The 22,574-nt window shown below is 33.5% G+C and overlaps 1 protein-coding gene across 5 annotated transcripts in view; it reads right to left on the reverse strand.

Moving 5' to 3' along the window:
• VPS54 (VPS54 subunit of GARP complex) overlaps positions 1 to 22,574 on the reverse strand; it is an 85,528-nt gene that overhangs the window by 28,852 nt on the left and 34,102 nt on the right. For all 5 annotated transcript variants that reach the window (XR_014149310.1, XM_081833597.1, XM_081833596.1 and 2 more), the window contains 7 exons: positions 21,217 to 21,348; positions 18,812 to 19,197; positions 10,187 to 10,313; positions 9,129 to 9,236; positions 6,928 to 6,983; positions 5,826 to 5,922; positions 2,052 to 2,392 (listed from right to left, as the gene is read on the reverse strand). Coding sequence is in view for 4 of the 5 variants with exons in the window: in XM_081833597.1 (XP_081689723.1) it covers positions 2,052 to 2,392; positions 5,826 to 5,922; positions 6,928 to 6,983; positions 9,129 to 9,236; positions 10,187 to 10,313; positions 18,812 to 19,197; positions 21,217 to 21,348 (1,247 nt within the window). In the remaining variant the exon portion in view is untranslated. The remainder of the gene's footprint in view (positions 1 to 2,051; positions 2,393 to 5,825; positions 5,923 to 6,927; positions 6,984 to 9,128; positions 9,237 to 10,186; positions 10,314 to 18,811; positions 19,198 to 21,216; positions 21,349 to 22,574) is intronic.

The following is a 22,574-nucleotide window of genomic DNA, read 5'->3' on the forward strand; positions in this document are numbered from 1 at the left end:
AAGCAAATAATACATTATATGTTTAAAAAAAAGAAGAAGAAGAAGATAGCAGGAGGGGAAGAATGAAGGGGGGAAAATCAGGGGGAGATGAAGCATGAGAGACTATGGACTCTGAAAAACAAACTGAGGTTTCTAGAGGGGAGAGGGGTGGGAGGATGGGTTAGCCTGGTGATGGGTATTGAGGAGAGCACGTTCTGCATGGACCACTGGGTGTTATACGCATACAATGAATCATGGAACACTACATCAAAAACTAATGATGTAGGGCGCCTGGGTGGCTCAGTTGGTTAAGCGACTGCCTTCGGCTCAGGTCATGATCCTGGAGTCCCGGGATCGAGTCCCGCATCGGGCTTCCTGCTCGGCAGGGAGTCTGCTTCTCCCTCTGACCCTCCTCACTCTCATGCTCTCTGTCTCTCATTCTCTCTGTCTCAAATAAATAAATAAAATCTTAAAAAAAAAAACAAAAAAAAACTAATGATGTAATGTATGGTGATTAACATAATAAAAAAAAGTTAAGAGCTCTTTATCCTCTCCATCCTGCTGCTAGGGATGCAGATTTGATGATAAAAGCTGAAGCAGCCTCTTTAGACAGAGATGGAAGCTACAAAATGAGAATGGCAGAGCTGCGTTCTTTGTTGTGGACCTCCTACCTCTGAACTGTTATGCAAGAGAAACAAAATTCTATACTGTTTAAGCTATAGAGATTTTTTTACACCTTTTGTGATAGTTTTAGACTGCACCTTAACCAGTAAGTGTGAAATATTAGCCTGAACAGAGAAAAAATATTTGTATTATTATGTAGTTCAGTGTTTTCTTTTTGGTGGGGACAGGAGGTATTATAGCTGACTTTATGCTATAACTACAACCTATATAAGCCCCTGGGACATAAGCCGACTTCTATAAAAATGAAAAAAGTACATACTGAATTCTTATTCTTAACAATAGCTAAATCCAAACTATGTTCTTGGATCAGAAAGATTTTATTGGCTGTTTTGTTTTGTTCTATACAAGAAATTACTAGGACAACTGGTGAACTCTGAATGGGATTATGGATTAGATGGTAATAATGTAGCAATGTTTTCTTTTTTTTTTTAAGGTTTTATTTATTTATTTGAGAGAGAGAGAGAGAGAAAGCATAAGTAGTGGGGAGGGGCAGAGGGAGAAGCTGACTCCCCACTGAGCAGGAAGGCGATGCAGGGCTTGATCCTAGGATCCTGGGATCATGAAATGAGCCGAAGGCAGATGCTTAACGGACTGAGCCACCCAGGTGCCCCATATCAATGTTTTCTTGATTCTAATTGGTATACTGTAGTTATTTTAAGAGAGTATTCTTGTATTTTAGGAAATATACACTGAAGAATATAGAGATAATGGGACATCACATCTACAACCTTTTGCCAAATGATTCAGAAAAAAGTATTAACATGAGAGACAGAGAGAAGGGAGCAAGAAAGAGAAAAAGGGAGGAAGAGAGAGAGAAGGCAATGTGGTAAACTGTTAAGAAATGAGGAATCAAGGTGAAGGATATATGACTTTTTTGTACAACTCTCGTAACTTTTCTGTAAATTTGAAATTATTTCAAAATAAGACATTTTAAAAAGTCATGTTTGAAAAGATGGTGTGATCCACTTGGAAATTCATGAAAAAAAAGACCAAAAAAACCTGTAAATCAAAAAGATCTTCACTATGTACAAAATACAAAGGTATCATAGTAGAAGAAAGAAAAATAAACAAGGTGATGCTGACCTGATTTCCAGGACAAGTTCTGCCACTAGTAAGTTTAAAAAAGTTGACTAAACTCTCTGAAATAAGGCATTTAATTAAATGGTTCCTTTCCAGCCTTAAAATTCCGCAATTCTCAATTACTTCCAATGCTCACCTTCTTATATTCCATACATTTTCAAAAAGATATGTTTCATAATATTTATTTTTGTTAAATTCCGATACTGAAGTTCATACTGTTTTTCAATAAACTGAATAATCAATCTTACTGAAACCATTAAGAAGAGGACTCAAAGTCCTGTAAAGTTGGCAGCAGTCACCATACTCACATAATATCCACACCTCCCGGAGTAGCAGATGATGATGTCTGCTCTTTGCTGGATGAAGAATCAGTAGTACATTCTGGTTCGGATACCGAATCACTGCTGCAGGGCTCGCTATTTGGAGATGCATTTCTTTGAGAGGTAGTGTCAATTGCTATAGGTGTTAATTCACTCTCATTGAATGCATCACTTATAAACATGCCTTCATGGATTAAATAAGCCACCTCTGTGTCCAGTGAATTGTCTTTTGTAGCATTCTTCTGTTGTGAAATCTCTTCCAATTCTCTGGTCCTTCGGTTTTTGTCAAGAACTGAGAGAACAACACTGTGAATGATATTTAACGTTGCCTATAAGAAAACAGGATACATTTTTAAACGACTTAAAATAACATGTACCTAAAACTCCCAAAAGTGAATTTTGCATATGTACTTTTGAACATCTTATAAATGAGTGCCAAAGTCACGCGTATCAGAATTTCTACCAATCGTTGGGGCACCTGGGTGGCTCAGTCAGTTAAGCGTCTGCCTTCAACTCTGGTCATGACCTCGGGGTCCTGGGATGGAGCCTTGTGTCGGGCTCCCTACTCAGTGGGGAGCCTGCTTCTCCCTCTCCCTCTGCTGCTCCCCTTGCTTGTGCTCTGTCAAATAAATAAATCTTAAAAAAAAAAAAATTTCTACCAATCTTTTATCACACAGTAAAGATGACTTGTGAAAAAGAACTACTCAAGAGAAATGGGTTCCCTAAAGCTTAGGAATAGTGTTCTGTATTTTAATTGATTTTGTAAGTGGAAATCTCCCTAAAATATATATATTAAGTACCTTAAATAGCTTACACTAAACAAAACATAACTTGCCTATCACATATCTGGTAAGGGGTTAAACAGCCAGAATATATATATATAATTATATATATATAATAATATATAAAGAACTCCTATAACTCAACAAAAAAAATCTGATTAAAAAATGGACAAAAAAAATATTTCTCCAAAGAAGACACACAAATGGCCGATAAGCACATGAGAAGATGCTCAACATCACTGATCATTAAAAAATGCAAATCAAAACTAAAATGAGATACCACCTCACACCCATTAGGATGGATACTATAAAAAAAAGAAAAAAATACAAGTGTTAGTATATGGAGAAATTGGAACCCTTGTATACTGGTAAATACAAACTTCAAATAGTTTTGTTCTTGTAACGTGGTAAACACTAGTAAAAAACAAAACAACTTTTCTCTCTCTTTTTTAAAGATTTAAAGATTTATTTATTTGAGAGAGAGAGAGAAAGAGAGCATGTATGTGTCTATGTGTGAGGGAGGGACAGAGTAAGAGGGAAAGAGAATCCCAAGCGGACTCCACACTGAATGTGGAACCTGATGCTGGGCTCAATCCCACAACCCCGGTATCATGACCTGAGCCAAAACCAAGAGTCAGACACTCAACCAACTGCACCACCCAGGAGCCCCCAAAACAACCTTTTCTGATTACAAAAGTTATACATCTCTTGGTGGAAAACTTAGGAAAAACAAACAAAAAAAGAATAATAAATTTAAATTATACTAGCAAAGGATAACTATCAAAAAGACAAACTATCTCTTTATTCTACAAAGATGAAGAGGTAATAAATCTTTTTAACATAGCTGAGATCATACTATATAAATAGGTCTATATTTTGCCTTTTCACTTAATGTTATAATGTATGCATTTTCCTCAACATTAAAAATCCTCGGCTACATGATATTCCATGGCAATGAATATACCAGGCATAATTTACTTTACCATTCCTCCACTGTTAGACATCTGGGTTCTTTCCAATTTGCAGTTATTTAAAAATTCTCAATTAAAAATGAACAGCTTGTAATTAACACTATTTTCTCAGGGAAATCATATCCTTACAGAATCACAAACATTTTTCAAAGAAAAAAGTACCATATTTATAGGTTATATATCATCGTCAAAGATGTTTTACAGAAGTATTAGCTTAAGGGGTCTAAATATGAAAATGAGAAATTAAAACTATGGTAAGTCACTGTTCCCATACTGCACACACATCAAATAAAATTTTGGCTTAATTTAACTGATACAGAACCTAAAAGTGAAATAGCTATAAAAAAAAGATTACTGAAAAAGATATGGAAGCAACCCAAGTGTCCATCCATAAATGAATGGGATAAAGCAGATGTGACACACACACACACACACACACACACACACACAATGGAATATTACTCAACCATAAAAAAGAGTGAAATCTTCCCATTTGCAACAACATGGATAAATCTAGAGGGCATAATGCTAGGTGAAGTCAGTCAGAGAAAAACAAATACCATATGATTTCACTCATAGGTGGAATATAAAAAACAAAACAAAGAAAAAAAGAGCCAAAAACCAAACTCTTAAATATAGAGAACTGGTGGCTGCCAGTGGGAAGATGGGGAGGGGAATGGGTGAAATAGGTGAAGGGAATTAAGAGTACACTTATTGTGGTGAGCACTGATTAATGTACAGAATTGTTGAATCATTATAATGTACACCTGAAACTAATGTAACACTGTATGTTAATTATATTTAAATTTAAAAAAATTACTGGCAAAAAGCTGGCCAATTCTACAATTTGCAGTGTAAGAGTTTGACATACATCACGGACATGCAATAATAGAACTGTGTGTGATGAAGTCATGGTGGGAATACAGGAAAACGTGAAAACATGGCCTAGTTATTGAGCAATCCACGGATACAGGTTTGCTATCTATTGCTATCGATGCATGGGATCAACATTTTGGTAGAAGTCTAAATTAAGTACAGTGAATCAAGTGTTTAAAAATTTTTCCCACTCAGAAAGGTTATACACATGACTTAGCATCACTCCAATGTTGATAAGGAAAAGTCATGTCACAGATAATTACCAAAGTCCTCCAGACCATTTAACAGGATACTCAGGAGATGCCAGGAATGTTACCTAGCACATGTAACACAATACTGACATCTGATAATTCAAAGAATGTCAACTTTCACAAACAGCCTGTTAGACTCAGTAATTCCTAATGACTATCTTATTAAAAACACAGTTATGACATGTTGGTAATTCTAGCCAAAATGTATTAGTCTATGACATCTTTTCTTCTGAAAAATGCTGTGTGGCATGTGTTCTTTTCCTTATACCGAGTGGCTTAAAATTGAGTGATTTGACTAAAGAGAATAATTAAATGTAATGCATAATCCTTGATTGACTCCCAGATTAAAAAGTGAAATAAAAACCTATAATGAAAGACATTAGTAGAGCCATTTAAACATGCACTATAGGTTAAAAAATACCATTATATCAACATCAAATATTTCTAGAAAAAATAAGTGGTTTGGAAGATTTTTTTATTATTATTATTAACATATAATGTATTATTTGTTTCAGGGGTACAGGTCTGTGATTCATCAGTCTTACACAAGGTTTGGAAGATTTTTGTGTGTTTCACAATATTGTACCTCTAGATAATCCAGAGAGATTCAAGAATCACAAAATCACAAGAGGAAACATTACTGTATAATATTTAATGCCAAGTAAGCATTATATTTTTAATATAAAATAAATCATCCAAAATTACAGAGTATCAAATACTCTGAAGCACTTCAAATCTTATGTGAAACCAAGCCTCTTCAGAAAAATTACAAAACAAAGACTTGTTTTTTTTCTAACTTGATTCTGTATGTATATTATATATCTAGAAAGTAGACTTACTTTTTGGGATATCCTGGACAAACTGATAATCACATAGGCTTACCTTAACTCTTTGTAGGAAAATTGTAAACTTAGAGAAAATATCCTTTAGCAGATCAAACCACTGAGGAAAATTCAACATTCTCATCTGATCTGCAAGCCTAGAAAAAAACAATTCAAACAAATATAATGACTATCTTTGGGCAGCTAGGAATTTACTCTCAAAAGATAATTCTATACTTGAGATACAGGAATTTCTCTATTTAAGTTGAGAAAATTTCATAGAGAAGAAAATTAAAAATAACTGACTATGTCCATAGGCCTTTTAACACAATCCCAGTAACTTAATTTTTCCAACTACTAGTGACTCCTGCACTGCTACAGTTGCTTTAATTAATTCTGAAATGGAATTTTCACTAAGTAATAGTGCGGAAATTAAAACTCCTCAATCCTTATTCCAGGAGTTTGGCCCAGAGAAGTTTCAGAGTTATCCATATTGCTATTCGTATCTTGGGCCAGTTAATAAAGTTTAGGTACCTATATGAAATAAAATTCATAGTTACAAAATATCATTATTCTCAAAATGAAAGAATAGGAATTTCAAGGGTGAAAACAAAAAATTATAGATAGGCATGAGGCAATTCAAAATCATGTATTCAAATTTCTCAAAGCCAATTAGAAGCTGGGTTTTAATTATATAGCTAAATAATTTAAACTTAACACTGCTATTCCTCTGAGATGGATTATCTTCAATTTCCCTCCTCCGTATCTACAATGTATCCTCTCCATCCCCTCTCTGTCTGGGAAGCTGACCTGCTGGGGTTGGCCAATGAGAAGCCCTTACAGAAGACTGGAAGGAGCAAAGGTACCGATAGCTCCATCTCCCTCCCTGAGAGGCTGTCTCAGGACAATTGCCTCCCGCACTGAAGATCACTCCAACTACTATAGCTCTTCCCGCCCCACCCCCCCAAATACTAAGTGTCCTCCTTCTGAATCCTATTAACTGTTCTCATCCCTGTCCCTTAAAGGTCCTGCACTGTCACTTGTGATTTTCTTACACTCTGTTCAAACCTTAGTAAATAATTCCTTAACTAAATCCTCCTTAGATTATTCTAATGTGTCATCTTTTCCCTGACTGATAACCCCAACCTAATATTTATACTTACTTCACAACAACATCTGTGTCAATTTCTTCTATTTGTGAAACTTTATTAATCACACACTGCAAAATTTAAGAAAAAAAATGTCTTTAGAATTCTAAGTACTAAATGGCTCATTTCTATACTAAAAATGACCTCAATGAAAAAAAAATGACCTCAATGACTATGAGCATCATTTTATCAGACTTCTCTTGTATCTCTTATATACACCTCAAGGTATATGAAAAACTGTATATCCTTACCCTATTAAATAATTATTCCAGGGTATGCTTGAACTGTATTAACTAAAATCCCCTACTATTTAAAATTATTCAAAACCATACACCAAACAAACAAAACAACACCCAGAACTATAATTCTTAGGAACAAGGTAGAAGCCACATATTAAAATTCCAAAAGAAATTCATTTGGGGGGTTATGTTTTCTTGCAATATACGCAACAGTTTAAGTTTTAAAAAATGCTTAGACTTCAGGAGAATCCTAGGAATTACAACAGCAGTTTTTAAAAAATTTGTTTAGAAGTACTACATACAGAAAATTATACAAATTATGTTCATAGCTCAGTAATTTTTTATAAAGGATTATAGTTGTATAATGAGAACGCAGATCATGAAATTGAACACTGCCAGTAAGCACCTCTCGTGCTCCCCTCCTAGTCACTACTTCCTCCCAAAAGATACTACTACTTTGATTTCTAATACCACAGATTAGTTCTATGTTTGAATTTTACAGAAGTGTAATCATACAGTGTATACCCCTTTGTGTCTGGTTTCTTTGGCTCTATATTATATATGTGATATTCATCCATGTTGCTTGATGTGATTTATTCATTCTCATTATTGTATAGTATTCAGTCATATAAATATACCAAAACTCTATTATCTTTTCTACTGATGACATAATTTGGGTTTAAAAAAAAAAAAAAGAATTTGGGTTTTTCCAGTTTTTTATTACCAATAGTGCTGCCATGAAATTTTGTGCAGTCTTTGGTGAACTTATGTATGCATTTCTGTTGGGTAAATACCTAGGAGCAGAACTGCTGAGTCATAATATATGCATATATTTAGTGCTAGTAGCTACTGTCACCAATTTTTGCAAGTTGTTGTAACAATTTTGAAACACAATGTTTTAGTGTTTGAAAGAGGTAAATGATGGGGTAATTATCATCTTTTTTTTTGCTTGCTTTATTTAAACATTAAAAGCTCAGAAATGGGGGCGCCTGGGTGGCTCAGTCATTAATTGTCTGCCTTTGGCTTAGGTCATGATCCCAGGGTCCTGGGATTGAGCCCCACATTGGGCTCCCTGCTCGGCAGGAAACCTGCTTCTCCCTCTCCCACTCCCCCTGCTTGTGTTCCCTCTCTCGCTGTGTCTCTGTCAAATAAATAAATAAAATCTTAAAAAAAAAAAGCTCAGAAATGTACATTCAACCTAATGATGATGATTAATTAAGCCTAATATATTTAAAATTGTTCTTTTTCATATTTAGAAAACCTGAAGTTTTGTTAATGATACATATCTGAGTAAAAATGCAAAATAAAGATGAGGAAAGACTGAAAAAACAGATTTTGGTGTACAATTATCATTTCTGAGAGAGAAGGATAAGAGGAAATAAGCGTTTAACTACTGCTGGCGAGGGTGTATTTGGTAAAATCTTTTTAGAAAGCAATTCAGTTCTGTCAAATAATTTAAAAACACTTTTCACTCTCTGACCAATAATTCCACTTCTAGGAATTAGCTATAAGAAAATAGTCTTAATTATGGAAAAACCCAACAAAACTTTATACCAAAGATGTCATAGTGTTCTACAATACCAAACTGAAAACAGCCTAAATATTCAACAGAGAGGAAGGCATAATATAATGTTGATGGAATTTTACACAACCATCAAAAATGATGTTTCTGAAGGGCTTATATGAGAAAATGCTTATCTTATGATTCTAACTGAAATACATGTACAATTCAAAATCATATATAGTATGATATCAACAATGAAAAACAGTAACAATTTACACTTAGAAATATTCTTAAAGTGATAATCTTTTGGCTGGTAAGACTATTTTTTCTCCTATATTTCCATATTTTGAGTTTTTAAATAAATGAGAAAATGTTACTATTATAACTGCATATATTATCACTAGGATCATGTAAAAATGAACTTAATAAAAAGATTCTAGACCAAAATATATTAAATAAAAACATACAATTACCTGTTTAATGATATTCTTTGCTGTAATAATCATTTCTTCACTATAGATTTCTAAAAAATTAAGTTTTCTTTGTTTTAAAAGTCCAAATACAAGAGATACAAGTCTTTCCTATTAAAATAAAAACATGGAATTTCACAATTTAAATATAAAATAATCTCACTCAGAAGTAGAAATATTGAACATCATGGCTTTTATTATTTGATCCTCAGACTGCTATCCTACATATGGTATTTTCTAGAAGCCTTAAAAAAAAAAACCCTTTCACAGTAATCTTGTCATCAGATTACTGGAGTCACTGTTTTAAGACAGGTCAATCCTAATGTACTATAGTGAATCAAATGAAGCTGGTTTGGGGGCAAAACAATTAAGTACATTTGGCCTAGTTTTAACAAGTTAGAAAGTATCCTTCTCAAACCCTGATGACCTATAAATACTCGATGAGCCCTGTGCTTTTTAAGTTAGTGTGTCAAGAAGACTGAAATGATGACCTAGACTATTTGTGGAGGATTATCTACTAACACATACAAAAATCTCTTTACTTAGGCTGTTATCAGGGTTTCTGGATTCTTTACTAGTTCTTGGCAATAATCAGCATTAAAAAGTTAGCAGATAAGGGAAGCCTGGATATGATGTATTTGTATATGCATATGCATAAAAATGTTCATAACAGGGGCTCAGTGACTGTAAATGACTGATAAATTATTATATTGATCACTTTTATAAAAGACATACTCTAATACATACACATGGATATATGTTAATTCATCCTTTATCTATATTTTAAACTTGGTTTGTAAGTTATATAAGACCTCACTTTAAATCCAATTTCTAATTAAGGTATAAAATTATTCTCTAACTTCACAGGATAATGAACAATTATGGGGCTTGCTAAAGTCACATAGTTAGTGAAGGACTTCATAAGAGTGTGATTGAGTTTGAAACTTTAAGATAATTTTGCTGACTATAATCTGAGAAGAAAGAATGTGTTCTAAACTAAGACTGTTAGGAATTAACACTAAGCAATGACATCAATTTCATCCACAGTTCAAAGCACATACCTCTTCTAAAATTTGACAATCGTCTTCCAGTGGTCTGTTTAAGTCACTGTGAGAATAAGTAGAAAATTCTGCAATCATCATTTTATCTATCAGTTTTTCTAATTCACAAAGTTGTGATCCCAAATGCCTACAAAGGAAGAGGAAAATGTCACATATATTCATTAAAAACCCAATTTGCTCCACAATCAAGGAAACTAGTTGGCAAAACTTTTCTAGCTGACAGTATTTGTGCAATAATGTGATATTTGAGTAAAATGGAATCTGTTAACTTAACAAAAATAACTGTGATAGTTTCATATCATCTGTCAAATTCTTTTTTTCTTTACATGTTTAACCTCCAAACACTTAAATGTATTGTAGAAAACATGGTTTAGGAATTTCATGACTGCTTTTTTTGTCTGCTTTTCACAGACAAACTATTCAGATATTCTAAGTCTTCCTAATTAACCATTTACTGAATAGCAATGTCAGCAGCTCCCCAGCCATTCATTTATACCACAAATACAAGTGCCTACTATGGCCCTATCGGGGAGGATATAAATACCTGAAGGACTACAGGGACAGACTGACTCAATTCAATCTCTGTTATGAACTCAGAGTTAATGTGCAATTTCCCTCAGGTCATTATACTGAAAGTCAATAAAACACAAGATTGAAAATATAAAAATACTAAGCAACAGTCTATCCTTAGAACTTTTTCTCATAAAATATAATGTTCCTTTTTAATCTACTTCTAATATTTATAGATCCTACACAGGATTGGAGAAGGACTCTAATCAGATGGGCAAAGCTGTGTGGGTGGTTAAGGCAATATAGTTTACTAACGGGATTTGGAACAACTTCCCTAGAGAAAGCATGCAGTATCCAAATGACAAGAATGATCCCATGCAGTCCCTGCTCAGGAGAGCCCTAAGGATCACCGACCTTCATATATGAAGGGATCTTTACCATACAATCTAACAGCTTCATAAAAACAATGGGTAATCTAGTTGGTCCAAAGTATTTCAAAAATTAAGTGAAATAGGCCAATGAGAAATCTGTTTATATATTATAAAAAATTTTTATTTTATTTTTTATTTATTTATCCGACAGGTAGAGAGAGAGCACAAGTAGGCAGAGCAGCAGGCAGAGAGAGATGGAGAAGCAGACTCCCTGCTGAGCAGGGAGCCCAATACAGGGCTCGATCCCAGGACCCCAGGACCATGACCTGAGCCGAAGGCAGACACTTAACCGACTGAGCCACCCAGGCGCCCCTAAATATTATAAAAAAATTTTTAAAGCTCTATTTTGGTGCAATTTCAAAACATGTATATTTAAATGTCTAAATTTCAATTTTATCTTAAATTTAGACATTACTGATAAAAAGCATTTAAAATATATATATATGCCATTTACTTGAACAACTAATGTCAGAAACTGTCTTTAGTAAGACCAGATACAGCACATTTTTAAAGACTAAAATCATGTGACCTTTTAGACAGAGCCATTGTTCTTATATAAACAGCATATTTAGTAAGCAGTTTAGTGATAATTTTGAAAAACATCTGATAAGTGAAATAACATATAAACTTGCATTTTGCAATATGAAAACTGTATTTCTTATAGCTAATTAGAAGACTAATAAAATTCTCATAAATGGCACCAACATCTCACAATAAACTAATTTCGAACATACTAGTACAAACTAAAACATTGCCGTAAGGGAAATTTAGCAGGGTCTAGCAAAATTACATAGGCAATTAACCTTTGACCTAGGAATCTCACTTCTTGATATCTGTCTCAAAGATACACTCAAAAATACAAAAAGAACATACATTCATTGCAGCACTGTTCATAATTGCAAAGGAACAGAAACCACACAAATGTTGACCAATGGGAGCTAGCTGACTATATTATAACAGACACTATACACTTTTAAAAGAATTGAGGAATACCAATGAATATACTATATACTGCTAAGCAGCAGTTTCTCAATCTTTTTTTTTCACTGTTGCCCCAAGTCCTTTTAGACATTTTTATTCCTAATCACCCCACACATATACTTAATATCACAAACATAGTGTATATCTGTTTATGTACCTTGGCCTTTTGGAGGGCCACAAGCCACTATAACATCCGATTTTTTTTCACCCTTCAAGAACCAATTCTTGTCCTATTGAGGCTATATATCTATAGCCTCAATGGAGGCTATCACCTATCTTAGGTTGACAGCCCCCACTGAGAAGGCAGACTGTAGAGTGATCTCCAGGGTATACTGTAAAGGTGAAAACAGCAAGGCAGAGAAAAGTAATACAGTATACTAATGCTTATCTAAGATGAGGGACAGAGAGAGAGATGGCTGGATGGATGACGGGTAAATATAAATTAAAACTTTTTAAAATGGTGACTTATAGGGTAGGTAGGAAGGAAGGAACCAGAGAGAAGTTAAATTTCTTTGAATATCCTTTGTTTCAGAGATTTGACTTTGGAACCACTCAACTACTTAACATAGTTATAGCACAACATTATATTTAAAAACTTCAACCCTTAAATATCAAAAGTAGATGAAACAAATGAACTTAACTGCACATCAAGTTAGCATCAAATGTATACAAAGAGGAATTATTTCAAGTAACTTTAAAACATAGAAATTTATCCATTTATCCCACAAGGCTATAGCTTGAGGAAAAGAAGAGAAAGAAATCCTCCATGTTTGCAGCAATAATACGTTAGTTCTGAGAGCACTCTATGTATCCTGTGGGATACGGCAAATGAGTAATTATGTTAGGGTCATTAGGAGCCATGGTTTTCAGCCTGTATACATATATAAGATTAAAGTAAAAACTTTATGGTCCTGAATTTAAATTGGAAATATCAATACAAACTCATAGTTTTTCTTTAAAAAGGAAAACCTATTTTCTAGCTCTGTCCACTACAAAGGCCTAGAGATAATGACCAATCTAATAGCAAGGAACACCTTTGGTACCCAGACTGTAATTTCTAAATACCATTTCCTACTAAAAGAAACTACTGCTCCTTAGAAAAATGGTGGATTACAAGTCTGAGACAGAAAATGTATAATATGAACATCTAATCATAACACAAAGTAAGAAAACTATCAATCAAAAGCTCCTGGAATCACGTAAAATGCCACAAAAATGAACTTGAGGAGGTTCCTACAAAAGACATAACAATCTGAATGTCGACAAAAATAAAAACAGCAAAAAACTTAAATACTTCCAATATATGTAAATTCATGTGTTTATAAAAATGTATTTTTTCAAAATCATCAGTTACCTTTGGAACATGCTAAATTTTCAATTCGTTACTTTTAAAACTGCTAAATTAAAAAAAAGGAATCTAGATTTTATCCTGCCTCTCCTTGTAAGAACTGTCCTTAAGTGTTACCAAATTGTTATGGAGAAATATCACTTTACAGAACTATTCCAATTAATAAATAAGGAAGTATAGAATTAGAATATTGTTATTACATGTAACCCATAATGAGATGATAAATCTAGGCAATGACCATCAAATGGCTGCTAATATCATAAAAAGAGAGACAACCAGATATATACCTCTTTTTTTGGGGGGGGGGATTTAGAATCTGATCCCTTACTTAAATATAAATGCCTTAGTGAAATGTTACAATAATATCATCTCTTTTGCTGAGATAAAATAAGTATTTGTATTTTTTATTAGTTTCAGAGGTAGAATTTAGTGATTCATCAGTTGCATATAATACCCTCTGCTCATTATATCAAGTGTCCTCCTTAAGCCCATCACCCACCTAACACTGCCTATCCCCTCCCCTAGATATATGCCTTTTGGCTGAAATACACACCACTACCTATTAGGTGCTCCTGCCAAAAAGTAAACCTTAAATCTAATCAAGCCTTTAAGTCTAACTACCAGTTTATAGAAAATATAGGCAAAAGAAAAACATGCTAAACCTGGGGATGCAGCCGGCAAAATCCAGACTGTGAAAAGCTTTATAAGATAAATACCTCAATTTCTTCAGTAAATATCTTGAAAGGGAGAAAATGAGAAGAATGGGGAAGTATATATCAAAAGGTATTGATATATATCAACCAAAAAAAAAAAAGAAAGAAATGTATCAACCAATCACAATGTATAGAATTATTTGGATCCTGATTTCAATAAACACATTATAAAAAATAAATCTGAGACAAGAAAATTTGAATGACTAGCTTTTTGAAAATATGAATATTATGTTGTAAAATATTTTTATCTTTCCAAGATACATAATGAAATATTTGCTAATGAAGTAGAATGATGTTTTGGATTTGTTTCAAAATAAACTAGGAGTACGGAGGATAGAAAAGACAAAGTTGGCTGTGAGTTGATAACTCACAGGTGATACACGATTTACCCAGCTTCATACAACTCTCTTCATATAATTTCCTATTTCTGTGTATGTTTGAATTTTCAATAAGTTTTTTAAAAAGCAGCAAGAGTAAGACATAAATCTACACATTACTTTAATGGTTCTCAATTGATTATTATGAAGATCATAGATTCCTTTTCAACACAGACTAAAGGTTAACACTCAGGTATATGTCACCTTCAGGTATGAATAGTCTTCAACAAATCCCAACAAAGAATTATGGTGAGAATCTAGATGACAATATCTACTGATGTTTGGGCATCAGAATAATAAAACTGTCATTTTGGCATAACTTAAATGTGAGGTTCTATATGACTCAGATACTACATTAAATAACTCAGTAGCTTCATTTTACGTATTCTTAAATTAATTTTAAAGTCCAATAAATACAATAAAAAAGAACAGATATAAATCTCAATACTAACACCAAATAGTATTTATTATGTAATCACAGGTATATGATAATATATAAAGATTTGTCTAAACAAATCCTTAAACAAAATTCCCAGAATTATAATGTTCTACAAGAGTCACCTATTTATCTTTACTCTATTTTTTTACATTCTTGATGACTTTTGACAATAGATGCAATAATGGCCTGCACATTATTAACCACATCAAAAATATTTAATAGATAAATGTGCTAACAGTTTAAAATTATGTATACTAATAATCACATACTGTAATTTAGAATGATAAATCTACTGAAACAACAAGTAACGAAAATACCACATTCTGAAAAAAGTATTTAGGTTCATTTATCTAGCTAAATAAGCTGGAACAATTCCAATACTTTCTACTCTAATATGTCTCAGTGTGTACATTAATTCAGACCTTCTAGTAAGTTGTATGTTCACTACAACGACTGTTGTGCTGCTTTTATCAGAGAAACTTATATATCAGTCAACTGTACTGTAATACTAGTTTCATCAAATAGCAGCACATCGGCTTTTTGACTTTATCCCAGAGCATACAATGCGGATGTCTTCTTACTATATTGTTTTGAAGATCTAAATTATGGGAGATTATATCAGGATCAAAGATTATGTTACTTTTTTATAACTTCCAATAATAAAAATCCCTTAAGTGGAATCCCAAGGTGACCTCTGATGAACGAAATCATAATAAGCTGGAACTTATAATTAACTCTGTTTTCCACCTTTTCTCCCCCCAACCCCAGAAAAAAAGAAAAAAAAGTCTTATGACTAGAAAACAAACTAGTTTCATTAATTGTTATCAATTACTATGGTAGGTCCTGGCTCAGTGAACCTATAACTCAACTGCCAACTTATAACCCGATTGCCCAGGATTTAACATCTACTGCACTATAAAATCAGCACTGATGTTCAGAGTGATTTTTTTGAGGTCCTATAAATCCTCAAGCAAATATATTAAAAAGCATACATAGCTCTCAGGTCAGATGAGACCTGGATTGAATCTCAACTCTGTTTTATAACTTGCTGTATGACCTGGAGCAAGTTATCTAATAAGACTTTCTATGCTTCAGTTTCCTTATCTATTAAAATGAGGATAAGATTACTTATCTTATAGAGGTTTTTTGGGGGGTGGAGGGGGCCAAATAACATATGTAACATACTTTGCACAGTACCTGGTACCGAGCACCATTCAAAAGGTGCTCTTAGGTTTTATAGTGGTGGTGGTTACAGAATAATGGTGGTAGTAAGTAGTAAGGGAAAAAAAAGTTAACAACAATGAAAACTGAAAGTTTCTACATAAACCTTTACAATAAGAAAGAGCAAATAACACTATATCCCTGAATTTCAAAGTAACTGAAGATTTTCTATTTCAAAATCTGCAAGATACCAAGGTTCAGATATTTGTTAGGCCCACAGTGAGACTTCTGTATTACATCTGCACTTGAATGTCCTTACCTCAGCATCACAATTAAGATAGTGTGTATTGTAGGACTCTTGCCTACTTATCAGCATTAGTGATGTAAACTGTGTTCTTAGTTTATTAAAATGATTATGCCCAATGCAGGGCTCGATCCCAGGACCCCACTGGGATCATGACCTGAGCTGAAGGCAGACATTTAACTGACTGAGCCACCCAGGTGCCACCAATCTTTGATTTATTTCTCAGGGTTATCCTATTCAGAGGATAAAAGCACTCTATAGAATCAGCTCCCAATATTTATCAACATTCATAATATTAGTGAAATCAAGTGAAAGACAACTTCTGTCATTACAGAAGTCAATTTTTCTAAAGTAGTGACAAAATTAGTGTTTATTTTAAAAATATATTCCAGGGTCCCTGGGTGGCTCAGTCAGTTAAGCATCAGATTCTTGGTTTCAGCTCAGGTCATGATCTCAGCCTCGTGAGACTGAGCCCCACGTAGGGCTCTGCACTCGGCACAGAGTCTCTTTGTCCCTCTCCTTCCCCCTTCTGCATCACCCCACTCTCTTTCTCTAATAAATAAATAAAATCTTTAAAAAAATAAAAATAACCTGGGTGGTTCAGTCAGTTAAGCATCTGCCTTCAGCTCAGGTCATGATCCCAGGGTCCTGCATCAGGCTCCCTGCTTAGCAGGGAGTCTGCTTCTCTCTCTCTGCCCCTCTCCCCCCACCCCTGCTTGTGTGCTCTCTCAAATAAAATCTTTTTAAAAAATTAAAAATTAAAAAAATAAAAATATATTCCATTCATTCAAAAAACAGAAATATTTAAAATTTCAGAGGTAAAAGGGAAACTAAAAATCATTTTGTCCATGCTAGGAAACCAAAGTAGGCTTCAAAGAACTATGATCCACCCAAAATTAATTGTAAAATTTTAGGTACAGGTATATTTTTATGGAAAGACGATCTAATCAACAGCTTTCAATGGATTCTCAAAGAGGCTTGTGACTCAAACTTTTTCTGTAGACATCCAAATCTAGATTAGGTTCCTCCCCTAAGGTTAGAGCTCCATAATAATCTGTACATTCATCATCATACAGTATTGCACTGTATGATGACAACACAGTCATTTCTGTCTCCTTCCTTCTGCCAAATAAATTGTAAAAACAGAGTAGAGAGCATCTCTGCTTTGTTCATGACCATATTCCCAGTAATCTGCCTGGTGTCTGATATGTAAAGGTGATCAATAACCATTTCTTGAATGAATCAATCAATCATTTATGTCATTAAATTTGGGCCACCTTTTAAAAAATGCATTCTAAATAAATATTCCAATTACCTATCCTTAGTCAACAAGAATTTATAATTCAGTTAAATTTATTTTGAAGCTAACTTTTCCAGAATGTATTAAATATCTATAAGTTACAGAACACATCTTCCATACAACTTCTTTATTGTCACTTAGTAGTATAAGGTTTGGATGGGTTTTCCAGGAGAGGGACTTCTACAAGGATATTGCAAGCCTGCTTAACTGAATGAAATTTTGATGGCCTGTACCTGGTTTATCTATAAATTAAACATTTTGACATGCTCTCACATAAAATAACTAAAACCCAGGGGCATGTGGGTGGCTCAGTTGTTAAGCGTCTGCCTTTGGCTCAGGTCAGGATCCCAGGGTCCTGGGATCGAGCCCTGCACTGGGCTCCCTGCTCGGTGGGAAGCCTGCTTCTCCCTCTCCCACTCCCCCTGCTTGTGTTCCCTCTTTCGCTCTCTCTGTGTCAAATAAAAAAAATAAAAAATAACTAAAATGCTAATGTTAAAAATATTTTCAAAATAAGAACGTAGGAAAAATTGGGTGTTTTCCATCACCAAATGGAATTTTTTGCAATGTGATAAACACTGCACATGAGAATTTTAATAATTATCGAATAATGATTGTTATATACAAATATAATAATTACACTATTAAATAATTATTTAATAATTATTAAATTTAAAACCTATCAAGAACTTTTAAAATGAACTTAATTTTAGATATACTGGTATTCCTTCCTGCACCTTGATCTATTAACTTGACACAAAACTATTTCAACATTTTGGAAATGTTATTTTCAAAGTTGTGACTGGCCTTTCATTAGTACCATCTACCAGAAAATTTAATTTTGTTTCTCCATTCAAATGTTTCTGTAAATACTGGTCCTTACAGTTTTTGTATTGCTAAGACTAAAATATCACAATGATAACATTACTAAACAGATCAGTCTGTAAGAAAAAATATTCATGTAACTTACATACATTCACACTTCCCCAGCTAACATTATACACTAAAATTTATTCTTTAAAAACTTCTAACATTATTTCTAAAAGCTTACTTAAAGGACATACCGGAAGCTGTGAATGCCCTGAAGTTCCTGCTGTAGAACCTCTTGTGTTGTTGCTATTAAGTCCAATGCTCCAACAAATTCAGAAGTGGATAACAACACCTGTACTGTAGGCTGAGTCTGGTGTACAGTGGCCATTAACTTGAGTTTATTGTACACTTTAACACAATTGTTTCTGGTAAGTGCCAGTCTTAAAATGTGTAGTGATCCTTCACACATTACTTTATCAATCTGTGCAATTTTATCTCGAAGCATCTTTACAGCCTGGGAAGTTTTCTTGAGGTAGTCCTGCAATTCGTGTTGAGAGGTCATTGCATGAAAAAATGCTTCAGAACGTAGAGAGATCTGGTGAGCAATGTTTACTTCCACAATATCCAGATAATGGCTCAGCTTAAGAAGGAAAAAAAAAAAATCATGGAGTATTACCTTCTTTGACTATCCAAATACTTTCTGAAAATGATACAGGATTTCTACATATATCTTAAATCCTATTGAATGAACTATTTGATTATGGGATTCTTGATATTGGGCATAATAAAATGGAAGGGAGATGAAACGTTAATAAACGTAAGACAAAAGAGTAGAAGAAGCCGATTTACCTTCTTCCTCTGCTCCTGCTATTACCGCCCTCCAAACACCAACTACTTTCTAGAAAGTAAGAGTACCCCACAATAATCTGAGATTATAATCTAGTTTTAGAAGTTCTAAAATCTGAGAGAGAATGATTTCCTTAATCCCCACACCAACACACATCACTCATCTGACTAAAAGTTTATTATAGTTACATTTATTGACCTCTTCCTTCTATATACCAGGCACTGGTATTTTATATACATAATTTTCTAGTTTTAACAATCTTAGAATTCAGGTATTAGTATTCTTATTTTACAGATGAGGAAACTGAGGCTCAGAGACATTAAATACTTTGAATAAAGTCATGTGGTTAGTAAGTGGCAAAACTAAAATTTGAACCTAAGTCTGTCTGACCCAAAAACTGAAGCTCTTTCTACTCTACCACTCTGTCTCAAAAGAATCTGTGAAAGACAGATTCAAGATCCGGTCACAAATTATAGAAAATACTAGAATTCATTGGGATGTTTTTTCAAGGCTGCTTACTTTACATTTCAAAAATTATTCTTTTATCAATTTGTAAAACTCAGTTTATTTCCAATAAGTATATAACCTCTTAAAAGGTTGACAAATGCCTTAAAAGAGTTCATACATACTTTATTTGTAACACAACCAAGATTAATTCCTAGAGCAACATATATTAAATATGCTTTCTAATTTCAAATATGGACTCCTAAAACTTGATTTGCCTTTTCTTCCTTTCTAATTGCATATGCATTTTTTGGGCTACATTATCTTTCCATTTCTCTCCCACTTTTTAAACTTTTAGATTCTTCAACCTATAGCTCAAACTTTAGGCATTATCTCTCAACATCTCTGAGTCCTTTCCCACTTTCCTCTGTGATTGAGTTCTAGTTTCAAAGCATTGTGGTCTGAAAATATGCAGGGAATGATCCCAATCTTTTGATACCAGTTGAGATCTGATTTGTGACCCAGGATGTGATCTATTGTGGAGAATGTTCCATGGGCACTAGAGAAGAATGTGCATTCTGTTGCTTTGGGATGTAATGTTCTGAATATATCTGTGAAGTCCATTTGGTCCAGTGTGTCATTTAAAGTCTTTATTTCCTTGTTGATCTTTTGCTTAGATGATATGTCCATTTCAGTGAGGGGGGTGTTAAAGTCCCCTACTATTATTATATTGTTGCCGAAGTGTTTCTTTGATTTTGTTATTGACTGGCTTATATAATTGGCTGCTCCCATGTTAGGGGCATAGATATTTACAATTGTTAGATCTTGTTGGATAGACCCTTTAAGTATGATACAGTGTCCTTCCTCATCTCTTATTATAGTCTTTTAAACCAAAAACTATAGTATTGTATTTTTAATACAATTTTTAATACAATACTGTATTTTTCAACTATTGTATTTTTGCTTCAAAATAATCATCCTTGCGATGTGGAAATAAGGAAAAATGGTACCTCAGCAAAAGTTGATTTTCCATGCTTCACTCATAAAGAATACAAAATTAGCCAATATATTGTTTGGGATAAATGTAAAGCAATTAATTGTGTTATCTAATACATCCTTTAAACTGAAATTCCATCAACTGCTATTTTAGATAAGAAGCACTCCAACAATTAGCTTTTCCTTTTTCACCAGCACAACTTGTTTTCCATTGAATCAAATGCTTTTACTTTATCAGTTAAGATTTGAAGGCAGTAACAATAAAAATGAAATTAAAATAGCCCTTACTAAATAACTAAATCAGAACCCACACAAAGGTACTACTTAACTAGAATATAGTTTTCTACATGGAAAGAGTAAAAAAGAAATTACCTTTTCTTGCAGCAACTTCGAGGAAGCTGCATCACGATTTCCTTTTCCACCAGCAGTATTAAAATGAGACCATGGTAAAACTGAATTAAAAGTTAAGGAATCGTCCAAGGCAAAATCTGGTTTCATAAAAATCTATTAAAAAATGTATTTTCCTCAATTAGATAAACATTTTTTTACATCCATTATCCCTTCAAACATCATAAGACCATTAAACAATGATTAACTTGGACCTGAAGCATAAACAGCAAAAGCAAGTGATGATACGTTGATTTACACAAAAATCTGTATAAAAAATGTATAAATAGTGTTTCATCAAGCTAAAAATACTCATGAAAGATAGAAAATTGTTTTTTGTCTTTACCAATGGAGGTGATCATTCCATTACTATGTAATCAAATTCACTAATGCAGTCCCACCAGGCACACACCAAAGGGAGATGGATATCTCTTATCCCCAAATTTCTATATTAGTTCCCACTGACAGTAGTTTTTAAAAAATGCCAAATATCAAATTCTCTGTATTTATATTTCTACTTTCTCCTGCTTAAAATGCTTTCAAAATTAGTTTTGTAGATAGACATATACTAAGTTTTAAAACCAAAACAAATTCAATTCTATGAAAAGATCACTCTTTCCTTTACATACCACATCCATCTGGGCACAAAGTCCTACCCATTGTATTTTCTAAATAAGACTTGAATGCTCTCTCTCCTCTACATCTATAGCATTTCGTCGGTGCAGCTCTTCATTATCTCTGGATTACAGTAAATGGCTATTTACTCATGTCCTTCCTCAATCTATTCCCTATACTGCTGTCAGATATACTTTTAAAATGCAAGTATAAATGAATTAACTTCTCTGTTTAAATCTCTCAATGGATTCCCATGACCTAAGGACCAAACTCTTTAGAATGGCAACAAAGGCCCTTCATTTTTTTTTAACTCCCTCACCAATTTGTATTTTGCCACTCCCACTATTTACAAGTTACATTCTAGCAATACTCAACTTCCATATCCTCTTGTGCTTAATTATCTTTGTACATGCTTTCGGCCTAAAATGCCTTTCCTGCTTATTTTCCTAGAGAATACCACCAAATCAAAAGGGCAAACATTATCTCTGTATGAACACTTACCCCATCTCTGAACACATCAATCGCCCCATCTCTGAATTTAAGTACATATGCCACATATATTTTTATGTATCTCATACTTCACAAAAATTATTTATTGAATATATGTATATATATGTTCCTTTAAGACTGGATTTATAGCTAATTAATCTTTGTATCTCCAGTACCTAGCATAAGGCCTGAAACATGGTTTAACTTAATTTCTATGCTATATTTTATTATATTTACTG

This window comes from Leptonychotes weddellii, chromosome 10, assembly GCF_054177405.1.
Source record: "Leptonychotes weddellii isolate Sample4059 chromosome 10, ASM5417740v2, whole genome shotgun sequence".
Taxonomy (NCBI): domain Eukaryota; kingdom Metazoa; phylum Chordata; class Mammalia; order Carnivora; family Phocidae; genus Leptonychotes; species Leptonychotes weddellii.